The 23268-nt window shown below is 41.3% G+C and overlaps 2 protein-coding genes across 2 annotated transcripts; one reads left to right on the forward strand and one right to left on the reverse strand.

The window, feature by feature from the left end:
- Positions 1–1866: 1866 nt before the first annotated feature.
- On the reverse strand, positions 1867–10149 carry LOC124034100 (BAG family molecular chaperone regulator 4-like). Its single transcript, XM_046346840.1, has 5 exons — positions 9887–10149; positions 7096–7218; positions 6626–6869; positions 6266–6520; positions 1867–3777 (listed from the first exon to the last, which is right to left on the reverse strand). Exons 2-5 carry the CDS (start codon positions 7215–7217, stop codon positions 3310–3312), a joined length of 1089 nt encoding a protein of 362 aa, XP_046202796.1. The 5' UTR covers position 7218; positions 9887–10149; the 3' UTR covers positions 1867–3309.
- Positions 10150–16820: 6671 nt separating this feature from the next.
- Positions 16821–18495, forward strand: LOC124033230 (U6 snRNA-associated Sm-like protein LSm1). Its single transcript, XM_046345200.1, has 4 exons — positions 16821–17019; positions 17251–17319; positions 17564–17679; positions 18010–18495. The coding sequence occupies exons 1-4, from the start codon at positions 16974–16976 to the stop codon at positions 18178–18180; spliced, it is 402 nt and encodes a 133-aa protein (XP_046201156.1). The 5' UTR covers positions 16821–16973; the 3' UTR covers positions 18181–18495.
- The last annotated feature ends 4773 nt before the right edge of the window (positions 18496–23268 follow it).

Consider the following 23268-nt stretch of genomic DNA (forward strand, 5'->3'; position numbering starts at 1 on the left):
TGGCCATAACACACTTACTATACAGGCATTCCCCAATGTAAAAACGTCTTACTCTGTAACAAGCTAGTACTTACAATGCTAGATGGAGTATCACTATTGAACTCACAAATTTTGCAACATTCCACTTTACTGAACCCGGAGGGCCCAGTGTGTGAATTCAGCGCAGTCTGGAAGTTGACAATCATGTAAAATATACAGGAGTTGTGGGCCTCGATGCCAAGGTACTTGATGTTCGTGCCCTGGTATGTCTCCGCCCCTTCTCGTCATTTACTGTGGTCTGTGTTCAAGACATGGGTGACACGATGGTTTGCCAGCTGGGCGACGTTCATAGCACTGTCCTTTTGAAAACCACAAGTTTCAAGTTTATTAAAAAACATATTGCACAACTATGAAAATACTGTAGATATTTATACGGTCTACAATGGACAAGTCATATCCGAGGCTGTGTAGAAACTCAAAGTTCTGGACACTGAAGCCTGGAGTTGATGCTAGATCTATAGAGAGATTGTATAAGAGCAAATAACTGGCAATCTGATATTATACAGAATTCACACTGCTGACGTCCACTTTGGGAACAGTGACCAGATTGGCCTATGCACTTTCACGATATATAACTCTGCTTTAGAGTGCATGTTACTTTAGGGCCCAAGTGCTTAAAAAAAGATTTACAATCCGCTTTCCGCACACCTGAGCCTTGCCCAAAACATGCCTTGGATTAATCTCTGTTGATCAATTCTTGTCCATTTTTCCTGACCATATTTTCCAGTCAACCAATATAAAAAGGACAGGTATTGTCACTGCACTTACTGGTCTCCAATGTAAAGTCTGCACCACACTTTGCCTGCATGGGTGATGGCTTTCCCAGGGAAGCACAGTCGTTCAATGTATGTCGTGCGGTCCTTGAGTTGTTCTTGTCTATTGATTTTCTGTATTGTCATTCTGTATTGTTTCATGTTTTGTGTGGAGCCTAGAAAGAGTAGCTGCTGCTTTCGCAACAGCTAATGGAGATCCTAATAAAATACCAAAACACTTGCCAGCCCTGGTGAAAGGTCAATCTCCACCTAACGAGGAGGTTGTCTGTCGTTCCAGGACAGGTGGAGTTGAGGTCAAATCTTTTTGTTTGGCTTTTAAAGTAGACAAATCTCTGCTACCATACCTCCATAGGTTACGTAGAAATCCAGTTTTTCAAAGTGGTTTGAAGCCCGGTCCGACAGTTTTTGTTGTAGCTGCTGCCACCTTTCAGTGGAACTGGTTTTGGAAAGGGTAGTGTAAGGCTAAGCTAATCGTTAGAACCATAGGCTCCTATGGTTAAGATTAACTTAGCCTTAAAATGCTTTTGATAAACTGGGCCCTTTAAAGCAGCAAAACTATTGATTGTAGATTAGTTTCAAAGGAATCCTGATGAGGAATTGAATGAACAAGTGTAGGATTAATAAAGTTGGTTTGCTTCAGTGAGTCTTCAAAGCCTTCTGACACTGTCCCACAAATCAAATTCAATGAGTGTTCAAAATTGCTCAGCGAGAACATATGTGTTCACACCTTTTTAAAAATATCTGAATGCTAGTAGTCAGGCAATGATATGGGCGCGGACATACAGAGCAGTCTCAACTTCACTAAAAAATGTTATTTTCAGAATGGCCAGCCATGAGAAAAATGTTGTCTTTTAGTGGAGGGAAACTATTCACAGAATTATCTAAATCCCTAGAGGGAAAGAGATCAAGTGGCATGTGCTTTGTCTCACCATCAGCACCCCTTCATTCAAAAATGTCTGTCATTCTCTCTCTCTCACCTATAAGATGATGAACTCTTGTTAATTGTGAGTGTTTACGGTATGTTATCCAAAAAGACAATTGCATAAATACAACATATTTTTAAAAAGTCCTGACATTTAATGCAAGTCCTCAGTTTGAGCTATAGTCACTTCTAAAATCAGTCAGGCAAATATTTCCATCTAAACGTTGGAAACATGCACTTAATCAGAAACCTCTGTAGACATGACCTTTTACAGGTCTGTTACACACACATCAATCGAACTAATACGCAATAATCTTAACACAAAAAAATACCAGCACATGGGAAAAAAATAAACTAATATGACAAACATAACATTTTGTTCCATGCAAAGCTTTAGAGATTGTTTATTTTTTTTAAGATTTGAAAAAGCACCTGCCGATATTATGGCACTTGTGATTTATAAGAACCAATCACAGTCTAGGAAATCGTTGATCCAACCTCCTCATCCAATACTTTGACAATGCATCCTTCGTTTCCTCCCTCAAATAGTCACTGGTCCGAGACTGGATTGGTCAAACTATGTGGTAGAATGGTCAGAGATCACACCAAAAGAAAGGTCAGTTTTCCTTTTCATCCTTCTAAAAACTGATCCTAGATCTGCACTTACACTGTCTACCACCAGTCAATGGAAATAGCATTGTGAAGAAGTTGTAGACCAACTACAAAACAGTACATACCAGGGTTGGGATCAATTCCATCTATTCAGAATGTGAATTGAACCTTGCTCAATATTTTCATTGCGCCACTTCTCAATTAAGTGGATTTCAATACATTTCTTTAAAATCGACCACATTGAAAAGCAATTGACCCTACCCTTGTATATCCTGAAGTGTCAAATAAACAGAATACATTACCCAGTACCGATTTGGAAGGCTGTGTTTGCATTCTGCTTGCAATGACAAGTGGGTGACAATGTTGGGGTGAGTGATAAAGGGGAAATCTCATGGCAGTGCCATTAGTTCACATCATCTAAGAAAACATGGTGAATGGAACACATGGCCTTTAACCACAGATCTAGGATCAGATCAGCCTACTCCAAATCCTAACCGAAAACTTATCTGATCCTGTACCAGTGATTAAGGGGAAATGTCTACCTACTTCGAAAGGAACATGGCGACACTACATTGCACGGGCATAAGTATGACATAAGACGCTTTAAGCAGTCATGGACACTAATGTCGGGTTATGAAAACTAACCCAACATCATAACTTGATATGTACAACCATTCAATTTTCCATCATGACTACTTTGAAATGGCATCTTATGTATGTTGTAATCACACCTGCATAAAGTATCCCAAGCTAGCCCGATTCCAAACCAAACCCTTGTTGACAATCAGCCAATCTAAACCTTTCCGATCCGGGAGGTGTAGACAACAAACAAGGACTTAGGACTCCAATGAATTCTAAGGGATCGGTTTAAATCTGAAATAAGGCCCACAACCTGACTGTGGAAGTTTCAAATGTCACAAGAAAAGAACAGTAAGACCCGTCCATATACATAACTGGTTCAGTTCAGAAGGCCTTTTTCTCCAGCCGGTCCAGTATGGCCTGGATCCTCTGCACAGCCTCCTTCCGGGCCTGCCTTACCACTTCCTGTCCCTGAGTCTCCACTGAGTCCAACACCAGCAGCTCCTTAGTAAGCAGTTCCTCTAGGTACCTGTAACTCTTGTCCGATTTTTTACCCACAAACTCGTCCACATCCTCATGGAGCAAAAGCACCCGGGCCATGACCTGCTGGACTTTGGCCAGGCTAGGGTTGTGGATCGCTCCCTGATGCTGGGCTGGAGCTGGGATTGGGGGTGGAGGCTCACCCTGGGAAGGCTTTGGCTCCTGCGCCCCTCCTCGCCCTGGTTTATTGTACATCTGGGGAGGTGAGCTGAAGTCGACAGGCTTGCCATTGGTGGGGTTAGGGGAGTGGGCCAGTCTGGGTTTGGGTCCCACCTGTGGGGCACGCTGGTGGGGTCCTGCGTAGTGCTGGTCCTGAGGAAGTAAAAAAAAAGATTGTCTTAGACCAAGGGTGGGCAAACAAACTTGTTGGCTTGAGGGCCACATGATTTTGAAATTCAATTTGTTCCTCAAAATGCATGTGCAGGCTAGAAAGAGGGCAGTTTTGAAAATACTTCTAGTAGTGTATGTGGACACCTGCTCGTGAAATATTTCATTCCAAAATCGTGGGCATTGATATGGAGTTGGTCCTCCTTTTACTGCTATAACAGCCTCCCCTCTTCTGGGAAGACTTTCCAGTAGAACATTGCTGCAGGGACTTGCTTCCATTCAGCCACAAGAGCATTAGTGAGGTCGGGCACTGATTTTGGGCGATTAGGCCTAGTTTATTTTACTAGGCAAGTCAGTTAAGAACAATTTCTTATTTACAATGATGGCCTACACCAGCCAAACCAGGACGACGCTGGGCCAATTGTGCACCTTCATATGGGACTCCCAATCATGGTTGGTTGTGATACAGCCTAGAATCGAACTAGGGTGTCTGTAGTGACGCATTTAGCACAGACATCCTTAAACCGCTGCGCCACTCGGGTGCCCAAAAGTAGTGGTTCCACTGGGGACAAATCAGGTTCTTCCACAACAATCTCGACAAACCATTTCTGTATGTACCTCGCTTTGTGCACAGGGGCATTGTCATGCTTTAATTGGCACTATGCATTGAGGCAGGTAGCGTTCTCCTAGCATCCGTCAAACCCAGATTCGTCCATCAGACTGACAGATGGTGACGTGTGATTCATCACTTCAGAGAACACGTTTCCACTGCTCCAGAAGCACAATGGTGGCAAGCTTTACACCACTCCAGTCGACGCCTTTTATTGTGCATGGTGATCTTAGGCTTGTTTGTGGCTGATCAGGTATGGAAACCCATTACATGAAGCTCCCGACGAACAGTTCTTGTGCTGACGGTAGTGAGTGTTGCAACAGAGGACAGACAAGTTTCACAAGCTCTGCATTTCACTCGGCGGTCCAGTTCTGTGAGCATGTGTGGCCTACCGCTTCGCGGCTGAGCAGTTGTCACTCCTAAAAAAGTTTCCACTTCAAAATAACAGCACTTACACTTGACCGGGGCAGCTCTAGCACGGCAGAAATTTGACGAACTGACTTGTTGGAAAGGTGGCATCGTATGACAGTGCCATGTTGAAAGTCACTGAGCTCTTCAGTAAGGCCATTCTACAGTTTGTTTGTCTATGGAGATTGCATGGCTGTGTGCTTGATTTTATACACCTGTCAGCAACAGAAGTGGCTGAAATAACAGAATCCACTCATTTGAAAGGGTGTCCACATACTTTTGTATATGTAGTGTATATTAGGATGATTATCATTTCAACCTACACTGAACTAAAATATAAAAACGCATGTAAAGTGTTGGCCCATGTTTCATGAGTGGAAATAAAAATTCCAGAAATTTTCCATAGGCAAAAAAATGTATTCTACCAAATTGATCACAAATCTATTTAGATCCCTAGTAGTGAGCATTTCTCATTTTCCAATATAATCCAGCCACCTGACAGATGTGGCATATCAAGAAGCTGATTAAACAGCATGACCAGTACACAGGTGCACCTTGTGCTGTGGACAATAAAATGTGCAGTTGTCACAACACAATGCCACAGATGTTTCAAGTTGAGGGAGCGCGCAATTTGCATGCTGACTGCAGGAATGACCACCAGAGCTGTTGCCAGACTTAAATGTTCATTTCTCTACCATAAGCCACTTCCAATGTAATTTTAGAGAATTTGGCAGTACGTCCAACTGGCCTCGCAACCGCAGACCACGTTTATGGCGATGTGTGGGCAAGCGGTTTGCTGATGTCAACGTTGTGAACAGAGTGGCCCATGGTGGCGGTGGGGTAATGGTATTGGCAGGCATAAGCTACAGACAAACAATTGCATTTTATCGACGGAAATTTCAATGGACAAAAATACTGTGGCGAGATCCTGAAGCCCATTTTTCTTTAATGCATCTGTAACCAGATGAATATATGTTTTCTCAGTTATGCGAAATCCATAGATTAGGGCCTTATGAATGTATTTCAAATTGGCTTATTTCCTCATTTGAACCGTAACTCAGTAAAATCAATGAAGTTGTTGCATGTTGTGTTTATATTTTTGTTCAATATATTTTTTTAGACATCAAGATGTGTCCTGGAGTGTTTTAAAAAAAAACCAAAATAACAATTGTAATATCTACTAGCCGGTGTGATGTGGCCTGCGGGCCGTAGTTTGCCCACCTGTCTTAGACGACTAGTGTATAATGAATGAATAGAAGTTATTAAAATTCAGACCCAAAACAGCTAGGGTACCAGAGGAAGTATTGAGCTTTTATCTGACATATCCCCTTTTCTTCCAAGAAGTAAATTAGGCCCACTTGGATTTTATTTCAGAAACAATATGTGCAAATAAAGGAGATGAGACAAAAAGCCACTTTAAGTCATTGAGATGCATCCTGTGTGTTCCACATCTACCTTGGCTTCATAGGAGGGTGGGGCTCCAGTGCCTGTCCCTGGCCATGCTGGGGGTTGTTGGGGGTGGACAGGGGTCCCATAGTGGCTGTCTGGCTGCCACCGCTGGTGTGAGGGCCCATACCCACCCGAGTGGGCCCAAGCCTCAGCCTGCGGCCTATGGTGAATGGCCTGTCCAGTGGAGTATGGGGGGTTTGGTGGCAACGCAGGACTACCTTCCCCATAGTGCGAGTAAGACCCAGGAAGATAGCCAGAGGCCTAAAGAAGATCAAGGTATAAAATAGAAAACAAGATCCATTATACCCAACTGCCTTTACATCAGACACCATTAAACACTGCCCTGTACTGGTTGAATGAACTTACCCCTTGACAGTGTGGTCCAGGATAGTGGTGGTGCTGATGTTGGTGCTGGGCGTGTGGTTGTCCTGACCCCCCCTGTGCTCTGCTCTGGTCCTGGGCAGCACTGGCTAGGGTACTGGCCTGGGGCCTGCCTGGGAGGCATCTGGTCTGCACAGTAGAATGGGTTGGACGGGTGGAAAGAACTTGCCGGATACTGGCCTGGACCAGGGTTATAGACACTGTGGCCATTTGGATATGCTTGCATTGCCTGGACAGGGAGCGAGCGAGGGAGAGAGAGAGAGAGAAAGTGTGTGCCTACATCCGTAAGTGTGTGAAAGTGCATGCCAGACTACCGGTCTGTGAAAGTATGTGTGCGTGACAAAGTGTCACGGAAGGCTGAGAGCACTTTAGTCTTGAGATAAGGAATTAATTCCCATATATAGCCTTGGATTTAGAGGGCCTTTGCTATGACATAACATGAGGCTGTACTGCACCTGTGGGTTGTAAGGTGGCTGCACGTCAGATCCTGAAGGATATGCATTTGCATAGTGCCCTGCTGTGGAATGTGACTGGGGGTACCAGTAGTTTGAGGAGTAACCAGGGTATTGGGAAGCATCCTGTAAGCATACGGGGAGAGATTTATTTACCTGGCCTCCAAATCAGCACAGTTTGAACTAGTCATATTGACCTGAGTAAACCAGAACCCTAGACTTGTTTGACCAAAGTATCCAATAGTCAAATGCAGCAAGACTGACACTGATCGAATGTAAAAACGTTTCCTACTGTATTACATAATAGCTAGCTAGCAGCCATCACACAATATTAGCTAGTTTTGATAAGAGCACCGGCGCTCGTTCTGAATGTTAACACTTGCTTGCCGTATGGTTTTGTAAACAAAGTAAAGTATCTTTCATATCAGCCTAAATTACTACGCAACTTAATAGGATTAGGGTTCCCACGCTGACATGTTTCCATGTTACAGTGCTTGTTTATGGAAAAACAGAACATGTAAGGTCCTTGGACTATAAGAGGTAATGCAGGGAATGACTGCCCCCTAGCATTGAGGATTTCAAGTTGAAGGCTGACCACCATACCACAGGCATTGTTTCCAGAAAACTTCTTTGTGGTCCATATTCATGGATATACTCCACTCGCCCCCCCACCACAATCATGGTACCAATAATTGCTTCCATTTCACCAGATGTATGTTGTTGAACAGATTTCTTTTGAAAATCACACCCAACAAAGGTATAAGGATAATTTAGTTGCTAGTGGCAGCCTGCAGTACCTCATCAGCCTTCAACTTGAAATAGTCCACTGAGCTAGCCTGCAAAGTCACTTCCTACAGTAGCTCAAAATGCACATGCCATGTTTCCAAAAACTTGTCCATGTAGCAAGATGGTGACACGCTGAAAAAAAGACTTCCTGATCATCAAATGCAACACTGAGCATAGAGCTCGCCAGCTTGTAGACCTAAAAAACAGAAATGATTTACCTGTTTCGGTCACCCATTCCTATAGCAAAATTAAAATGGGGAAAGAATAGGGTTTTGGAATAAACGCTGAAGGTCTGAGGTAAACACAGACTTATAAAAGTTTTGTTCTAGAAGATAAAAGTAATGTTAACTGACAGATATTATGAATTATGAAGCCTTTGTGCTTTGTGGGTTTAAAAAAAATATATATAACTGCTTCAAAATTCACAAAAGGTGAGGTTAGCTGATGAAGATTCTCATAGTACAAAACGTATAAGATCTACTACGTCTGTGTTTCCCACACTCCTTATTTTCGCCGTTTATACCAAAAACCCTACAAAAACTAGATTTTCCCTTAGACTTTGTTCAAAACCATGGCAGAGTTGGTGCCTACAAAAAGAAGCCATTACTATTGCTCTCTATTCTCATCGGAAACAAATGTGGTGACGTTAAGTCACCGATGGTCTATTGCGGCATTCAAAACAACTGGGAACTATAAAATAAATAAGCTTTGACTGGGAAAAATATTTTTTTTACTGTCATCCAACTTGGAATTCCAAACAGGAAACTCTGGCATCTTTCTACAGCTTTATTTGTTTATTTTTATTTCCAGATTTAAAAAATGTATAATTATTAACAATAAATCAATACAGGAAGTACATGTGGGAACACACGTGTGTATATATAAATAATATACGAAGGACAATTTGGCTAGGGGGTACAATATCACATTACACAAGGACCCTACTAAGGGACATAGATTTATAAAAACAGCTTTTTGTTCGAGTAGTATTTAATTGTCTTAATATATAGTTCAATTTATTTTTGTAAGGTAAGAAAATGTGCTCTTTTGTTTGTAAATGTACATTTGTGAATGTGAAATTTGGCCAAAATAATTAAATTAATTACATAAAATAGTTTCATTTTATTTCTATTGTAGGTAAATAATCCAAGCAGTACATCTCTCCACAATAGTGTAAAATCTTCATACATTTTTTCTGATGTCTTGCCACAGTTTCCTTACATGCATACAATGCCAAAAAAGATGCAACACCATTTCTGGATGGTCATTACAAAAAGGTACAATTTGAATTGATGTGTTCCTTAAACTTCTTCATATAGTGGTTGGCAGGATAATATTTAAGAACAATTTTAAAAGGAAACTTCCTTAATTTTGTTAACAAGTAGGTTATGTGTGGCAACATTAACTTTTTCCAACAGATATGATCACTAAATCCGTTCCAATAAAGGCATGAGATAAGGTATAGATACAACATCCTGATTTAACAGGGGTTGTATCGCTCAGTTGTTGAATGGACCAAAATGGGTATCTTTCTACAGCTCCTTTTGCGACCTGAATATGACTGACGTCATGATTTGGCCTCGTTTTTCCCTCAAGTTCCTAGTTGTCTTCAAAGCTCCATAAAAAAGTAATGTTAGGACCCTTTGGTATTGGACTATTAGTTATAGATACCTAGTTAGCTATGCATTGTAGTCTCAACTGTTTGTCTAACTAGGCTATGTATCATATACTACAAACGAGATAGCTAGCTAGAAAATCTGCATGTCAAATGTAGCTAAGCAAGCAGTATTGCAAATCTTACTAACTAGCTAGATTGGATATACTGTCAGAAGACGGCTAGCTAGATAACGTTAGCTGGCTAAAACGTAGGCTAGCTAACTAGCTTGAGCGAATGACGTTAAATTTACACAGTACGAGACAAAGCTTGTTTACTGACATTAACCCGTGTGTTCTAAAATTAAAAACACAAGAACGTGTTGATATGAATTAGCTACACAATGTGACTTACCATAGCGTTACTCCAGTTCACGTTATTATTTTCTGAGTTGTAATTTGAAGGCCAGGCGGCTTTGGGATTCGACGGCATTTGATTATGCATAACCCAAGCAGCGTCCCCAGCACTCCTGTCGTTTGCCATACAAATAATCGTGATACAATTAACTGTCAAATAGGATAGACTGATATTGGGGACAAATTTGCTTTATTGAAACGCTCCAGTTAATGCATTGATCATGGACAGCAAAGTATGGAAACGTTTGAATGACAAGTAATTTTATGCTTTGCCCCTTTAATTTTTCGCCCCTCCCTTTTCCCTTTTCACCACGTGCGTCAGTAGAATAGGTCGTTATCAATAAAACGTCACAATAACGTGCGCTCTGCACGACCTATTTGCCTGCTGGGTGGCAAGTCGATCCCAGCTCCGCTAAAACCAATGACAACTGCTTACCCTTTTCAAAGTATTATTAAATACATTTGAACTATTTGGTTGTAATATCATCACCACTTGAAGAGCATCGTCAGAACTCAACATTTACGATTATTTCATGCAAAACAATTGTTTATATTTAGCTCTATCATAGTTATACCACAGAGTTTCTAAACACAGACCACAACGTCGCAAAACTTTCGAGAACGCTTGCGAAACAGACCAAACGACCAGGCAGGGGTTTGGAAGTCAATGAGAGAAGTGAACAATGGTGCCTTTAATTGTTAATTTTCTCAATCTAAAGACACAACCTAGGTTCGAGACAGTGTCTTAAGTAGTTGAACGTGTTATTACTTCAACCTCGTGAAAGTGAGAAACTGAACTTTTATTTTCCTCAAAAACAACTTTATAGTGAAGGAGGCGCCTTTTGATTTTGACCGCCTGCACATGCGCAGTTCGGCGCGTGTTTCTACGCACGAGTTTAGACAAAGTCGCCATGACATCGCCAATCTTTAACAATCTAATGTCGAGATGGAATTGTCAATCAGTAAAGCAGATTAATAAGAAGTGGTTAAAAAAGTGTCAAGAGTTGTGGAACAGGGAGAGTAAAGGAAGACACCTGTATAAGATCCAGGAAAAGTAGAATGTATGCACACATGACTAAGTCGCTTTGGATAAAAGCGTCTGCTAAATGGCATATATTATTATTATTATAAAAGGTGGGGACGGGTGGTCCTCAGGCCGAGAGAGAAGGGAGGAAGGAAAGCGCAGTCACAAGGCTGAGACTGGGACACACAAGGCTAAGTAGCACATTGAAAGTGGTGGGGAACATCCGACTTCACTGTCTCTGGTGCACACTCCAGTCCAGTTGCTGGCGATGATGCACCTTAAAGTTGATTCATAATTCAAAAGGCACTCGAAAATCTGAGCAATCTCTTTGCAGGTGCATGGCAACCGTTGAACAAAATGAAGGAAAAAGGAAACCGCACACTGCTATTGGTATTATCACTGATGTTTAATAAGCTTAAGTATCGGCATCACGGCCCTCGTCAGAGCTTTTGTGATAAAAAAATAAAATTAGTACCCTTATGTAGACCTAGCCCCACCCACATCCGTTCCACGCATGGGAAAGGGGTTGGAGGCAAAGGAAAAACATATAAGTGCTACCTGATATAACATGCATCTCACAAACACTACAAAATTGTATAAATAAGACACTTTAAACAATTCCATAAAACCACAATGAGGACACAGCAAGTTATCATTAATCATTGGGGACATCTTAAGAAAAACAGAGTAATCTTTAATAGGTACATAATTCACGTTCAAATTCACAACATAACATACATAGACCTTTCATCATTAAGTCCTTTAGGAAATAATGTCTGGAGGGTGAAAATTCAAAAACATTCTCTTTTGCTCAGAGTATTATTAATATAACCTCCCCTGTCTGATATCTTAACTTTCTCTATGCCACAAAATCTAAAGGTAGAAATGTCATGCTTTAGGTCATAAGCTCATTAAATATCAGTGATACTACCAAGAGCAGTGTGTGGTTTCGTTTTTCCTTCACCTTAAAGTTGGTTGCCAACTGCCATATAAAATCCACAGAAGAAGAATAACATTGCCTACAAGTGTGATCTGGGATTTCTGTTGGAGAAGCAGTTTTCGTGTATCTTCATACTGTACCATCTTTGGTTAATACAGCAAGTAGCTTTTCATGATCAGTAAACATAAACACTACATAAAGAGAGACCCAATGCAGCAACACATGACAATACAGCATGGTAGCAACACAACATGACAACAACACTACATGGTAGCAGCACAAAACATGGTACAGACATTATTGGGCACAGACAACAGCACAAAGGGCAAGAAGGTAGAGACAACAATACATCACGCAAAGCAGCCACAACTGTCAGTAAGAGTGTCCATGATTGAGTCTTTGAATGAAGAGATTGATATAAAACTGTCCGGTTTGAGTGTTTGTTGAAGCTCGTTCCAGTCGCTAGCTGCAGCAAACTGAAAAGAGGAGTAACCCAGGGATATGTGTGCTTTGGGGACCTTTAACAGAATGTGACTGGCAGAACGGGTGGTGTATGTGGAGGATGATGGCTACATTACACAACATGTTGGAAATCAGGAATCCAGCAATGAGTGGTTTGGAAGGAATCAGTGGCTAACTGCAAGCATTACAAAGCAATCATTAGCCTGCTATTCAGTGGAGCGGCTGTGTGGTCCCAAATCTAAGGTTAAGGGTCTCTTTTCCTTGTTTAAAATTATAAACATTCAACATTGGCCATGCTGTCAATGAAGCATGATTCGTGTCGCGCTCAAAACAACTTAACTGCAAAATCTGACTTTAGTCTGTTCAAGACAACTGAGAACTCTGGAAAAACGAGCTACAGCTGGGAAAATACGTTTTGAACTTTCATCCAACTCGGAATTGGAACTCGGGTCTCTTTCTAGAGCTACGACCTGAAGGTCACTGACGTCATCACTGATTCAACCTTTGTTTCCCGAGTTCCCAGTTGTCAGCACCATAAGTCCAGAGAATGACAGACTTTGATGACAAAATTTGCCCATGAAGGACCGCCGTGCAACTTTCCTGTTCAATTAAGCACAGCACAAAAGGTGAGTCCAAAAATGTCTTGTATGCTGCTGCATAAATGTTGGGTAGTAAGCTGTTAGCAGCCCATGTGCATCACCCTAATAATTTGGTCTATATTCACCTCTTAATTTTGCTGACTGTTCTGACTTGGTGGTGCACATGTAGCCTATAACCTGAGAAATGTTATCATAGAATATTGTAAGAGTTTTCATTGTCTGCATATATGCCTCCTTTATTTATCATATGGTGCTGACTTGGTGTACAAGAAGAACGCTGTGAGAACAGCCCATGTTCTGAATTCTGTCGCTGTACATTTCAAAAGTGCTGAACAAATAGTTATGTTGACTACGTCCGTCCTAGCTCGCTCATTAATGTCTTTATCAAAATTACAGATTGACGCTTATCCACTTGTCATCCACTTATGCCATAGTTTGTACATCTCAATTGTCAGTCGAAACCACATTTGTTTAAGCAAGTCAGCCATATCAGCTATGTTTTTTTAAAGGCAGCAAATGAGGCTGAATGCGCTGTTTTGCTGATAGCCAGGTGTAGCACTGGTATAGTGCAATTATTGTATTGTTTAGTGTTCTGTTGTGTAGTGACTTTGCTGGCATGCATCCCACATGTTTTTTTGTGGTCCCACCAAGATTTACATGCTAAAATCGCCACTGTATACCACTATTTAATAAATAAATAAATCCCCACCCCAATCCAAGTCTGCACTTTCAGCTGATTGTTTCCTTCCAAATCCGTTGTGGTGTCATACAGAGCCAAAATGTTAATAACGTGGTCAATGTCCAAATATTTATGGACCTGACTGTATGTGCGTGTGTGTATATACACACACACATACAGTACCAGTCAAACAAAAAAAAAAGTTTGGGCACACCTACTCATTCAATGGTTTTTCTTTATTTGTACATTGTAGAATAATAGTGAAGACATTAAAACTATGAAATAACACATATGGAATCATGTAGAAACCAAAAAAGTGTTTAACAAATCAAAATATATTTTGTTATATTTGAGATTCTTCAAAGTAGCCACCCTTTGCTTTGATGACAGCTTTGCACACTCTTGGTATTCTCTCATCCAGCTTCATGAGGTAGTCATCTGGAATGCATTTGAATTAATAGGTGTGCCTTGTTCAAAGTTCATTTGTGGAATTTCTTTCCTTAATGCATTTGAGCCAATGCCAAGAACAGAGCAAGTAAGCAAAGAGAAAAGGTAGTCCATTATTGCTTTAAGACATGAAGGTCAGTCAATCTGGAAAGTTTCAAAAACATTTAAAGTTTCTTCAAGTGCAGTCTCTAAAACCATCAAGCACTATGATGAAACTGGCTCTCATGAGGACCACCACAGGAAAGGAAGACCCAGAGTTACCACTGCTGCAGAGGATATGTTCTTGAGAGTTACCAGCCTCAAACATTGCAGCCCAAATAAATGCTTCACGGAGTTCAAGTAGCAGACACATCTCAACATCAACTGTTCAGAGGAGACTGTGTGAATCAGGCCCTCATGGTCGAATTGCTGCAAAGAAACCACTACTGAAGGACACCAATAAAAAGAAGAGATTTGCTTGGGCCAAGAAATATGAGCAGTGGACATTAGACCGGTGGAAAGCTTTGATTTTTATTTCCAACCGCCGTGTCTTTTTAACACAGCGGTGGTTCCCACCGTGAAGCATGGAGGAGGTGCGGGGGTGCTTTGCTTGGACACTGTCTGTGACTTATTTAGAATTCAAGGCACAGTTAACCAGCATGGCTACCACAGCATTATGCAGCGATATGCCATCCCATCTGGTTTGCGCTTAGTGGGACTATCATTTGTTTTTCAACAGGACAATGACCCAACACACCTCCAGGCTGTGTAAGGGTTATTTGACCAAGGAGAGTGATGGAGTGCTGCATCAGATGACCTGGCCTCCACAATCACCCAACCTCAATGCAATTGAGATGGTTTGGGATGAGTTGCACCACAGAGTGAGGGAAAAGCAGCCAACAAGTGCTCAGCATATCTGGGAACTCCTTCAAGACAGTTGGAAAAGCATTCCAGGTGAAGCTGGTTGAGAGTGCCAAGATTGTGTAAAGCTGTCATCAAGGCAAAGGGTGGCAACTTTGAAGAATGTAAAATATATTAACACTTTTTTTCCCATATGTGTTATTTCATAGTTTTGATGTCTTCACTATTATTCTACAATGTAAAAATAGTACAAATAAAGAAAAACCCTTGGTGTGTCCAAACGTTTGACTGGTACTGTATGTGTGTGATGGAATGTATAGACATTATGGGTAGTATGTGGACAGAATACATAGTACATCTGAAGAATACATGTGTAGAATTGTACATGTATAGCAATAGTTGAATAGAATGTACTTGACTAGAATACAGCGTATACATATTAATTGAGTAACGCTGTATGTAAAAATTATTAACGTGACCAGTGTTCCAGATCTATGTACATAGGGAAGCATCCTCTAAGGTTCAGGGATGAGTAATCAAGTGGTAGCCGGCTAGTGACAGTGACAGTTTTTTTCCACCGACACCACACATTGCTTTGTCCCATGTCTTCCTGCACACTTCTCACATCTTGGAATCTCCCTCCTACACTCTACTGCAACATGACCATGAGCTTAGCATCAGAAACACTGTTGTGGGTTTGGCACAATAGCTCTCACTGAATAATTGACACATCCTATCATTACTTTATCAGGTAAAGACTCTGATTCAAAAGGACAGACGATGTCTTTTCAGTTTCACCATGCTCGCCACCGGGTCTGCATTTCACCAAGCGGCGGGCGTCATAGACACAGGAAATTTGTCTTAAAAATGAAAGGGCTGCTTATTTAAAGGTATTACATTATTAGAAACATGCAATGTCCTAAATCTAAATCCTTAGTTCCAAACTGCATCTGGAAGCAACATATGCACAAGAACTGTTAGTCGGGAGCATCATGAAATTGGTTTCAATAGCCGAGCAGCCGCACATAAGCATGAGATCACCATGCACAATGCCAAGCGTCGGCTGGAGTGGTGTAAAGCTCGCCATCATTGGACTCAGGAGCATTGGAAACGCGTTCTCTCGAGTGATGAATCACGCTTCACCATCTGGCAGTCCGACGGATGAATCTGGGTTTGGCAGATGCCAGGAGAATGCTACCTGCCCCAATGCATAATGCCAACTGTAAAGTTTGGTGGAGGAGGAATAATGGTCTGGTCTGGTCTGTTTTACATGGTTCGGGTTAGGCCCCTTAGTTCCTGTGAAGGGAAGTCTTAATGCTACAGCATACAATGACATTCTAGACGATTCTGTGCTTCCAACTTTGTGGCAACAGTTTGGGGAAGGCCCTTTCCTGTTTCAGCATGACAATGCCCCCGTGCACAAAGCAAGGTCCGTACAGAAATGGTTTGTCGAGATTGGTGTGGATGAATTTGACGGGCCTGCCCAGAGCCCTGAGCTCAACCCCATCAAACTCCTTTGGGATGAATTGGAACGCTGACTGCGAGCCAGGCCTAATCACCCTAATGCTCTTGTGGCTGAATGGAAGCAAGTCTCCGCAGCAATGTTCCAACATCTAGTGGAAAGCCTTCCCAAAAGAGTGGAGACTATTATAGCAGTAAAGGGGGGACCAACTCCGTATTAATGCCCATGATTTTGGAATAAGATGTTCGATGAGCAGATGTCCACATACTTTTTGTCATGTAGTGTATCTATATTAGATCATCAGAATAAATAGAAGAAAACAATTCCAATGTTCCTTGCCATTGGTGCTTAAAGGGTTTAATATTTGACAGGAAGTATTTTCCCGAGCGTGCATTACTGCAAGTGTGCTTCCTGTAGAGAGAATACAGGTTGTTGGAACCTTTCTACTCCTAAATTGGGGACTTTTGTTATGAAAATATCGGAAATTCCGTGACCCGGAAGTGCTTTTTTAGTGTTGCTGAAGAGATGCTTATTAAGACTCTGATCTTATTTTGAACGATTCATGGCTTAATACATTTTATACACAGTGATTAGCTACAATTTAACCGCAGAGATAGCTACACACGATCACAATGAACTACATGCCAGGGACCGCGAGTCTCATTGATGACATAGACAGTAAGTAGGGATAGCGAATGTTAGGCTGAGTGACTGCAGCAGTGTGAGCAAGTCCGCACGGTTTCCAACCTTCGGAAAACAGTGATGATGATCATGATTATTAGATACAGTTATATTGTAAACCCCATCTTGTAACTATTTATTCTCCAAACTCAGTGTTGGGGACAACGATTGGATACTTTGTATCCGCTTGCTGTCGCGCTACTATAAACAGTAATTTTTCTCTTGCAGAAAAGCATCTTGTACTTCTTCGCGATGGAAGAACGCTAATTGGGTTTCTTAGAAGCATCGACCAGTTTGGTATGGCAAATAAACCACCTAACAAATCATATAGTAGTTTAAACACACTAGTTCACTTGGCATACTAAGTTAGCTCTAGTTTAGATCCCCTATGGATATCTTCCATACATTGAGATGGAAATGAATTTACTAAAACACCTACTACGTAAGCCTTGAAATAATGTGATGTATTCACAAGTAGCTACATTCAGGCAATCACAGGGAAAATTATATCAACTGCACTATCTCTTAACCTCTCTTTCAGCCAACCTAGTTTTCCATCAAACAGTTGAGCGCATCCATGTGGGCAAGAAGTTTGGGGACATCCCCAGAGGAATCTTCATTGTGAGAGGAGAGAACGTTGTTTTGCTTGGTGAAATAGTAAGTATTCATCCATGCCACCCTCTTGTTCTTTATCAATGATTATTTAGCCTTCCTCGTACAGTATGCCTACACATAGAAATGTGTTTGTGTTAAAGTAGCCTGTTGATTAGGCCAGTTAATTGAGTCTATAGCAGTTTTCCAATATGCTCACATGATTCATTTTGCCTGAAACTTTAGTTGTCACCTCAGTTGCGTGGTTCACACACTGATCACACAGTTGATGATAATCAGTTGCTGCGGTTTACATGTGTGTGCCACTGCGATTGTTCTCAGCAGGACAGGACATGTAGGTTTACAGTATGTTTAATATGGCGTTTCCCTCTTTAGGACATGGATAAGCCGTGTGACACAGTCTTGCAGCAGGTTTCTATAGAGGAGATCCTAGAGGAGCAGCGATTGCAACAGCAAGCCAAGCAGGAGACAGAGAAAGCCAAGGTGACCGCACTGAAGGACAGAGGCCTATCCATCCCTAAGGCAGATAATCTTGATGAATACTGAAGGCACTTCTGTTCTATTTTCCTCTGTTATACTATACTTCCCAGTTCTGTGTTGAATACGGGATTATTTTGGCGATGGGGAGAAGAATGTGTGGTTTATAGATGAAGCAGCATCACACTAAATACTGTACGGATTTCATTTTGATAATGGCTCATTGGTGCAAAAGCAAGCAATGATTTAAGTGATGCATTTTTGTTAGATTTAATGACTGGCGTAATGCAGGAATTGAGGGTAGACCACACAAACTAAATTGTCTGGAAGACTACATTTCATTCGATAAATCAATTAAATATGATTTTCATTCCACAAAACGTATAACTTGTCAAGAGCACATAACGATGGGTTCTTTATGTTTGTGTAAACAGACTTAAACTGTAATGGTAAGATTTGTTTTCCAAGTGTTTATTTTAATACGGAGGTTCACTTTGTAGAAATTGTAACAGGACTCTTTATAAGCGTATGACAATGGAACACTGTTCTACTTCATCAAGCAATACAGTTTGGGTTCATTCCTCCAGGCAACCGTTTTAACACAGATTCTTTGGGCGATGTTTACTGTGGCACAGGTTGCCACGGAGCTACAGCACTTCCTCACCAGTTGCATTTCAATTAGCTCAGGAAGTGTTATGGTTCAGGTACAAGCTGTGCCACAGTAAACCTCTTCATAATATATGCCATTTAGCAGACGCTTTTATCCAAAGCGACTTACAGTCATGTGTGCATACATTCTACAGTCGAAACCCCTGGCTTACAAGCGCCATGCTCTACCAACTGAGCTTCAGAAGTGAAACAGTGTACATACAGTAAGGGTCGTTTTTGTACTTGGAGTTGATATGAAAGTATACTGTTTAAGGTTCCCACAATCAAGGTTCAATTGACATTGTGTGGGACGTTAGTGTGGGTCAAACAAAAACACCCTAATTGGTTGACAATAGAGCCACCCACAATGCAGGCCGTGGCTACAGGGTGCAGTTGGTGTCTAAAGGGTATGGGAATACTGAGACTTGAACATGGATGCAATCATATGACATATATCATTGTCCATTTTTGTCCGTCAAAAATACAACTCATCTCCACTTTTTTCAGATGTGTTCAGTCTAGTTGCATACTTAAAAAGATGGACAATTTGTGAATTTTTGGTCAGGAACTCTGTGTCATTTATCCGGTAACAGAAGACTCCTATTTGAAAAAGGATTGCGTCCATATGGAATTTTCATACACAAAATTGTAATGTGGCCATGGCCTAATGCAACACACATTGAAAGTTGGTGATCAACGATGGCCACCGACTGCAGAAATCTGATCTGCTCGAACACGCCCAGTAGTTGAGTTCCTTTCAACTTTCAAGCATGTGGCACATTGACTGAATTTGGATCATATTTGGATCCCTTGTCTTCTTTCTGTGTTATTAGGCCTACTGATGTTTTAGTTTTTTTTATATCATACTGCTCAATAGTTTCTCCTGTTATGAATAGAAGGGGAAAAGGGAGTGGAGGTAATACAAACACTCCCCCTAGTGTCCCAGGTGATGGTGCCAAATTCTCCAAATAACTAATAACTACACTGAACAAAAATATAAACACATGTAAAGTGTATTTCTTTGAATTGTTCACAAATTCGTTTACATCCCTGTTTGTGAGCATTTCTCCTTTGCCAAGATGGCAAAGTGTTGGTCCCATGTTTCATGAGCTGAAATAAAAGATCCCAAAAATTGTCCATATGCACAAAAAGCGTATTTCTCTGAATTGTTGTGCACAAATTGGTTTATATCACTGTTTGTGGGCATTTTTCCTTTGCCAAGATAATCCATCCACCTGACAGGTGTGTCATATTAAGAAGCTGATTAAACAACATGCTCATTACACAGATGAACCTTGTTCTGTAAACAATAAAAGGCCATTCTAAAATGTGCAGTTTTGTCACAACATATTGCCACAGATGTCTCAAGTTTTGAGGGAGTGTGCAATTGGCATATTGACTACAGGAATTTGACTACAGGAATGTCCATTTCACTACCATAAGCCACCAACAACGTTGTTTTTGAGAATTTGGCAGTACGTCCAACCAGCATCACAACCGCAGACCACGTGTAACCATAACAGCCCAGGACTTTCACATCCAGCTTCTTCATCTGCAGGATCGTCTGAGACCAGCCACCGGGTCAGCTGGTGAAACTAGGTTTGCACAACCCAAGAATTTATGCACAAACTGTCAGAAACTGTCTCAGGGAAGCTCATCTGCGTGCTTGTCGTCCTCACAAGGGTCTTGACCTGACTGCAGTTTGGCTTCGTAACTGACTTCAGTGGGCAAATTCTCACCTTGGATGGCCACTGGCACGCTGGAGAAGTGTGCTCTTCATGGATGAATCCGGTTTTCACTGTACTGGGCAGATGGCAGACATCATGTATAGTGTTGTGTGGGAGAGCGATTTGTGATGTGACGTTGTGAACAAACTGCCCCATGGTGGGGTTATGGTATGGGCTGGCACAAGCTACGGACAATGAACACAATTGCATTTTATCGATGGCAATTTGAATGCACAGCGATACCGTGACGAGATCCTGAGGCCCATTGTAGTGCCTTTCATCCGCCGCCATCACCTCATGTTTCAGCATGATAATGCATGGACCTTTGTCTCAAGGATCTTTACACAATTCCCGGAAGCTGAAAATGTTCCAGTTCTTCAGTCGTCTGCATACTCACCAGAAATCAAATCAAATGTTATTTGTCACATGCGCCGAATACAAGAGTTGTAGACTTTACCCGTGAAATACTTACTTAAAAGCTCTTAACCAACAATGCAGTTCAAGCAATGGAGTTAAGAAAATATTTACTAAATAAAATAAAGCAACACAAGAAATGTAATTAACAAAAACGAGGCTATACACAGGGGGTACCGGTACCGAGTCAATGTGCATGGGTATAGGTTAATTGAGGTAGTTTGTAAAGTGACCATGCATAGATAATAAACAGCGAGTAGCAGCAGTGTAAAAACAAAGATGTGTCCTATACTTGGCGCTCCGGTACCACTTGTAGTGCTGTAGCAAAGAGAACAGTCTATGACTTGGGTGATTGGAGTCTTTGAGATTTTTTTAGGCCTTCCTCTGACACCACCTAGTATATGTCCTGAATGTCAGGAAGCTTGGCCCCAGTGATGTACTGGGGGCACTACCCTCTGTAGCGCCTTACATACCAGATGGTGATGCAACCGGTCAGGATGCTCTCAAAGGTGCAGCAGTAGAACTTTTTGAGGATCCATGCCAAATATTTTCATTCTACTGAGGGGGAAAAGGTGTTGTCGTGCCCTCTTCACTACTGTCTTGGTGTGTTTGGGCCATGTTAGTTTGTTGGTGATGTGGACACCAAGGAACTTGAAATTCTCAATCCGCTCCACTTCAGCCCCATTTATGTAAATGGGGGCCTGATCGGCCCTCATTTTCCTATAGTCCACGATCAGCTCCTTTGTCTTGCTCACTTTGAGGGAGAGGTTTTTGTCCTGGCACCACACTGCCAGGTCTTTGACCTCCTCCCTATAGGCTCTCATTGTTGTTGGCGATCAGACCTACCACTGTTGTGTTGTCAGCAAACTTAATGATGGTGTTGGAGTTGAGCTTGGCCTTGCACTCGTGGGTGAACAGTCCCAGGATCCTTAGCTTAGTGATGAGCGTTGAGGGCACTATGGTGTTGAACGCTGAGCTGTAGTCAATGAACAACATTCTCACACAGGTGTTCCTTTTGTCCAGGTGGGAAAGGGCAGTGTGGAGTGCGATTGAGATTGCATCATCCGTGGATCTGTTGGGGCGGTATGCAAAATGGAGTGGATCTAGGGTTTCCGGCATGATAGTGTTGATGTGAGCCATGACCAGCCTTTCAAAGCACTTCAATGTCACTAATTGAGCATGTTTGGGATGCTCTGGATTGACGTGTACAACAGCGTGTTCCAGTTCCAGTTCCCTCCAATATCCAGCAACTTCGTACAACCATTGAAGAGGAGTGGGACAATATTCCACAGGCCACAATAAACAGCCTGATCAACTCTATGTTGCGCTGCATGAGGCAAATGGTGGTCACACCAGATACTAACTGTTTTTCTGATCTATGCATATCTGTATTCCCAGCAGTTGTGGTAAACATACTCAATCATCATAAGATACCTTAATAGACAACGACTCAAGTAAAAGTGAAAGTCACCAAATAAAATAATACTTGAGTAAAAGTCTTAAAGTATTTGGTTTTAAATATACTTAAGTATAAAAAGTAAATGGAATTGCTAAAATGTACTTAAGTATCAAAAGTAAAAGTGTAAATCATTTCAAGTTCCTTATATTAATCAAATCATACGGCACAATTTAATTGTATTTTTATTGACGTATAGCCAGGGGCACACTCCAACACTCAGACATAATTTACAAACAAAGCATGTGTGTTTATTGAGTCCGTCAGATCAGAGGCCGTAGGGATGACCGGGGATGTTCTCTTGATAAGTGTGTGAATTGGACCGTTTTTCTGTCAAAATGTAATGAGTACTTTTGGGTGTAAGGGAAAATGTATGGAGTAAAAAGTACATTATTTTCTTTAGGAATTTAATGAAGTAAAAGTTGGAAAATATATAAATAGTAATGTACAGATACCCCAAAAAACAACTTAAGTAGTACTTTAAGGTATTTTTACACCACTGATTCCCAGTCATGTGAAATCCATAGATTAGGGCCTACTTAATGTATTTCAATTGACTGATTTCCTTATATTAACTGTAACTCAGTAAAATCTTTGAAATTGTTGCATGCTGCATTTATATTTTTGTTCAGTGTATATAAACCTATTGTAGACAGGCAGAGCATCACCAATTGTATAAATATTGGTATATAAATATATATAATATATATATATAAGTACTGGTAGGTCTATGAGATCTTGAGATCATACGATTTTGTATTTCATCAGTTTTTCATAATTATGTCAATTAAATAGAACTAGGTTAGGTTATCCAAACTATGTCATATGAAAAACAGCATATGACAGCCAGACACGGATACGCTATGGTCGTCACTAGCGTCTATACCAGAGAGGAAGAGGCGAAGAGAGGGA

The sequence above is a fragment of the Oncorhynchus gorbuscha genome, linkage group LG04 (assembly GCF_021184085.1).
Source record: "Oncorhynchus gorbuscha isolate QuinsamMale2020 ecotype Even-year linkage group LG04, OgorEven_v1.0, whole genome shotgun sequence".
NCBI classification, from domain to species: domain Eukaryota; kingdom Metazoa; phylum Chordata; class Actinopteri; order Salmoniformes; family Salmonidae; genus Oncorhynchus; species Oncorhynchus gorbuscha.

What these genes read in the sequence shown, in the direction of transcription:
- LOC124033230 (XM_046345200.1), top strand. Translation starts at nt 16,974, where the DNA reads ATGAACTACATGCCAGGGACCGCGAGTCTCATTGATGACATAGACA. An exon ending in TCTCATTGATGACATAGACA is followed by an intron (nt 17,020 to 17,250) that starts GTAAGTAGGGAT and finishes TTTCTCTTGCAG; the next exon opens with AAAAGCATCTTGTACTTCTT. An exon ending in TTGTTTTGCTTGGTGAAATA is followed by an intron (nt 17,680 to 18,009) that starts GTAAGTATTCAT and finishes TTCCCTCTTTAG; the next exon opens with GACATGGATAAGCCGTGTGA.
- LOC124034100 (XM_046346840.1), bottom strand. Translation starts at nt 7,217, where the DNA reads ATGCTTCCCAATACCCTGGTTACTCCTCAAACTACTGGTACCCCCAGT. An exon ending in AGCCACCTTACAACCCACAG is followed by an intron (nt 6,870 to 7,095) that starts GTGCAGTACAGC and finishes CTCCCTGTCCAG; the next exon opens with GCAATGCAAGCATATCCAAA. An exon ending in CACCCTCCTATGAAGCCAAG is followed by an intron (nt 3,778 to 6,265) that starts GTAGATGTGGAA and finishes TTACTTCCTCAG; the next exon opens with GACCAGCACTACGCAGGACC.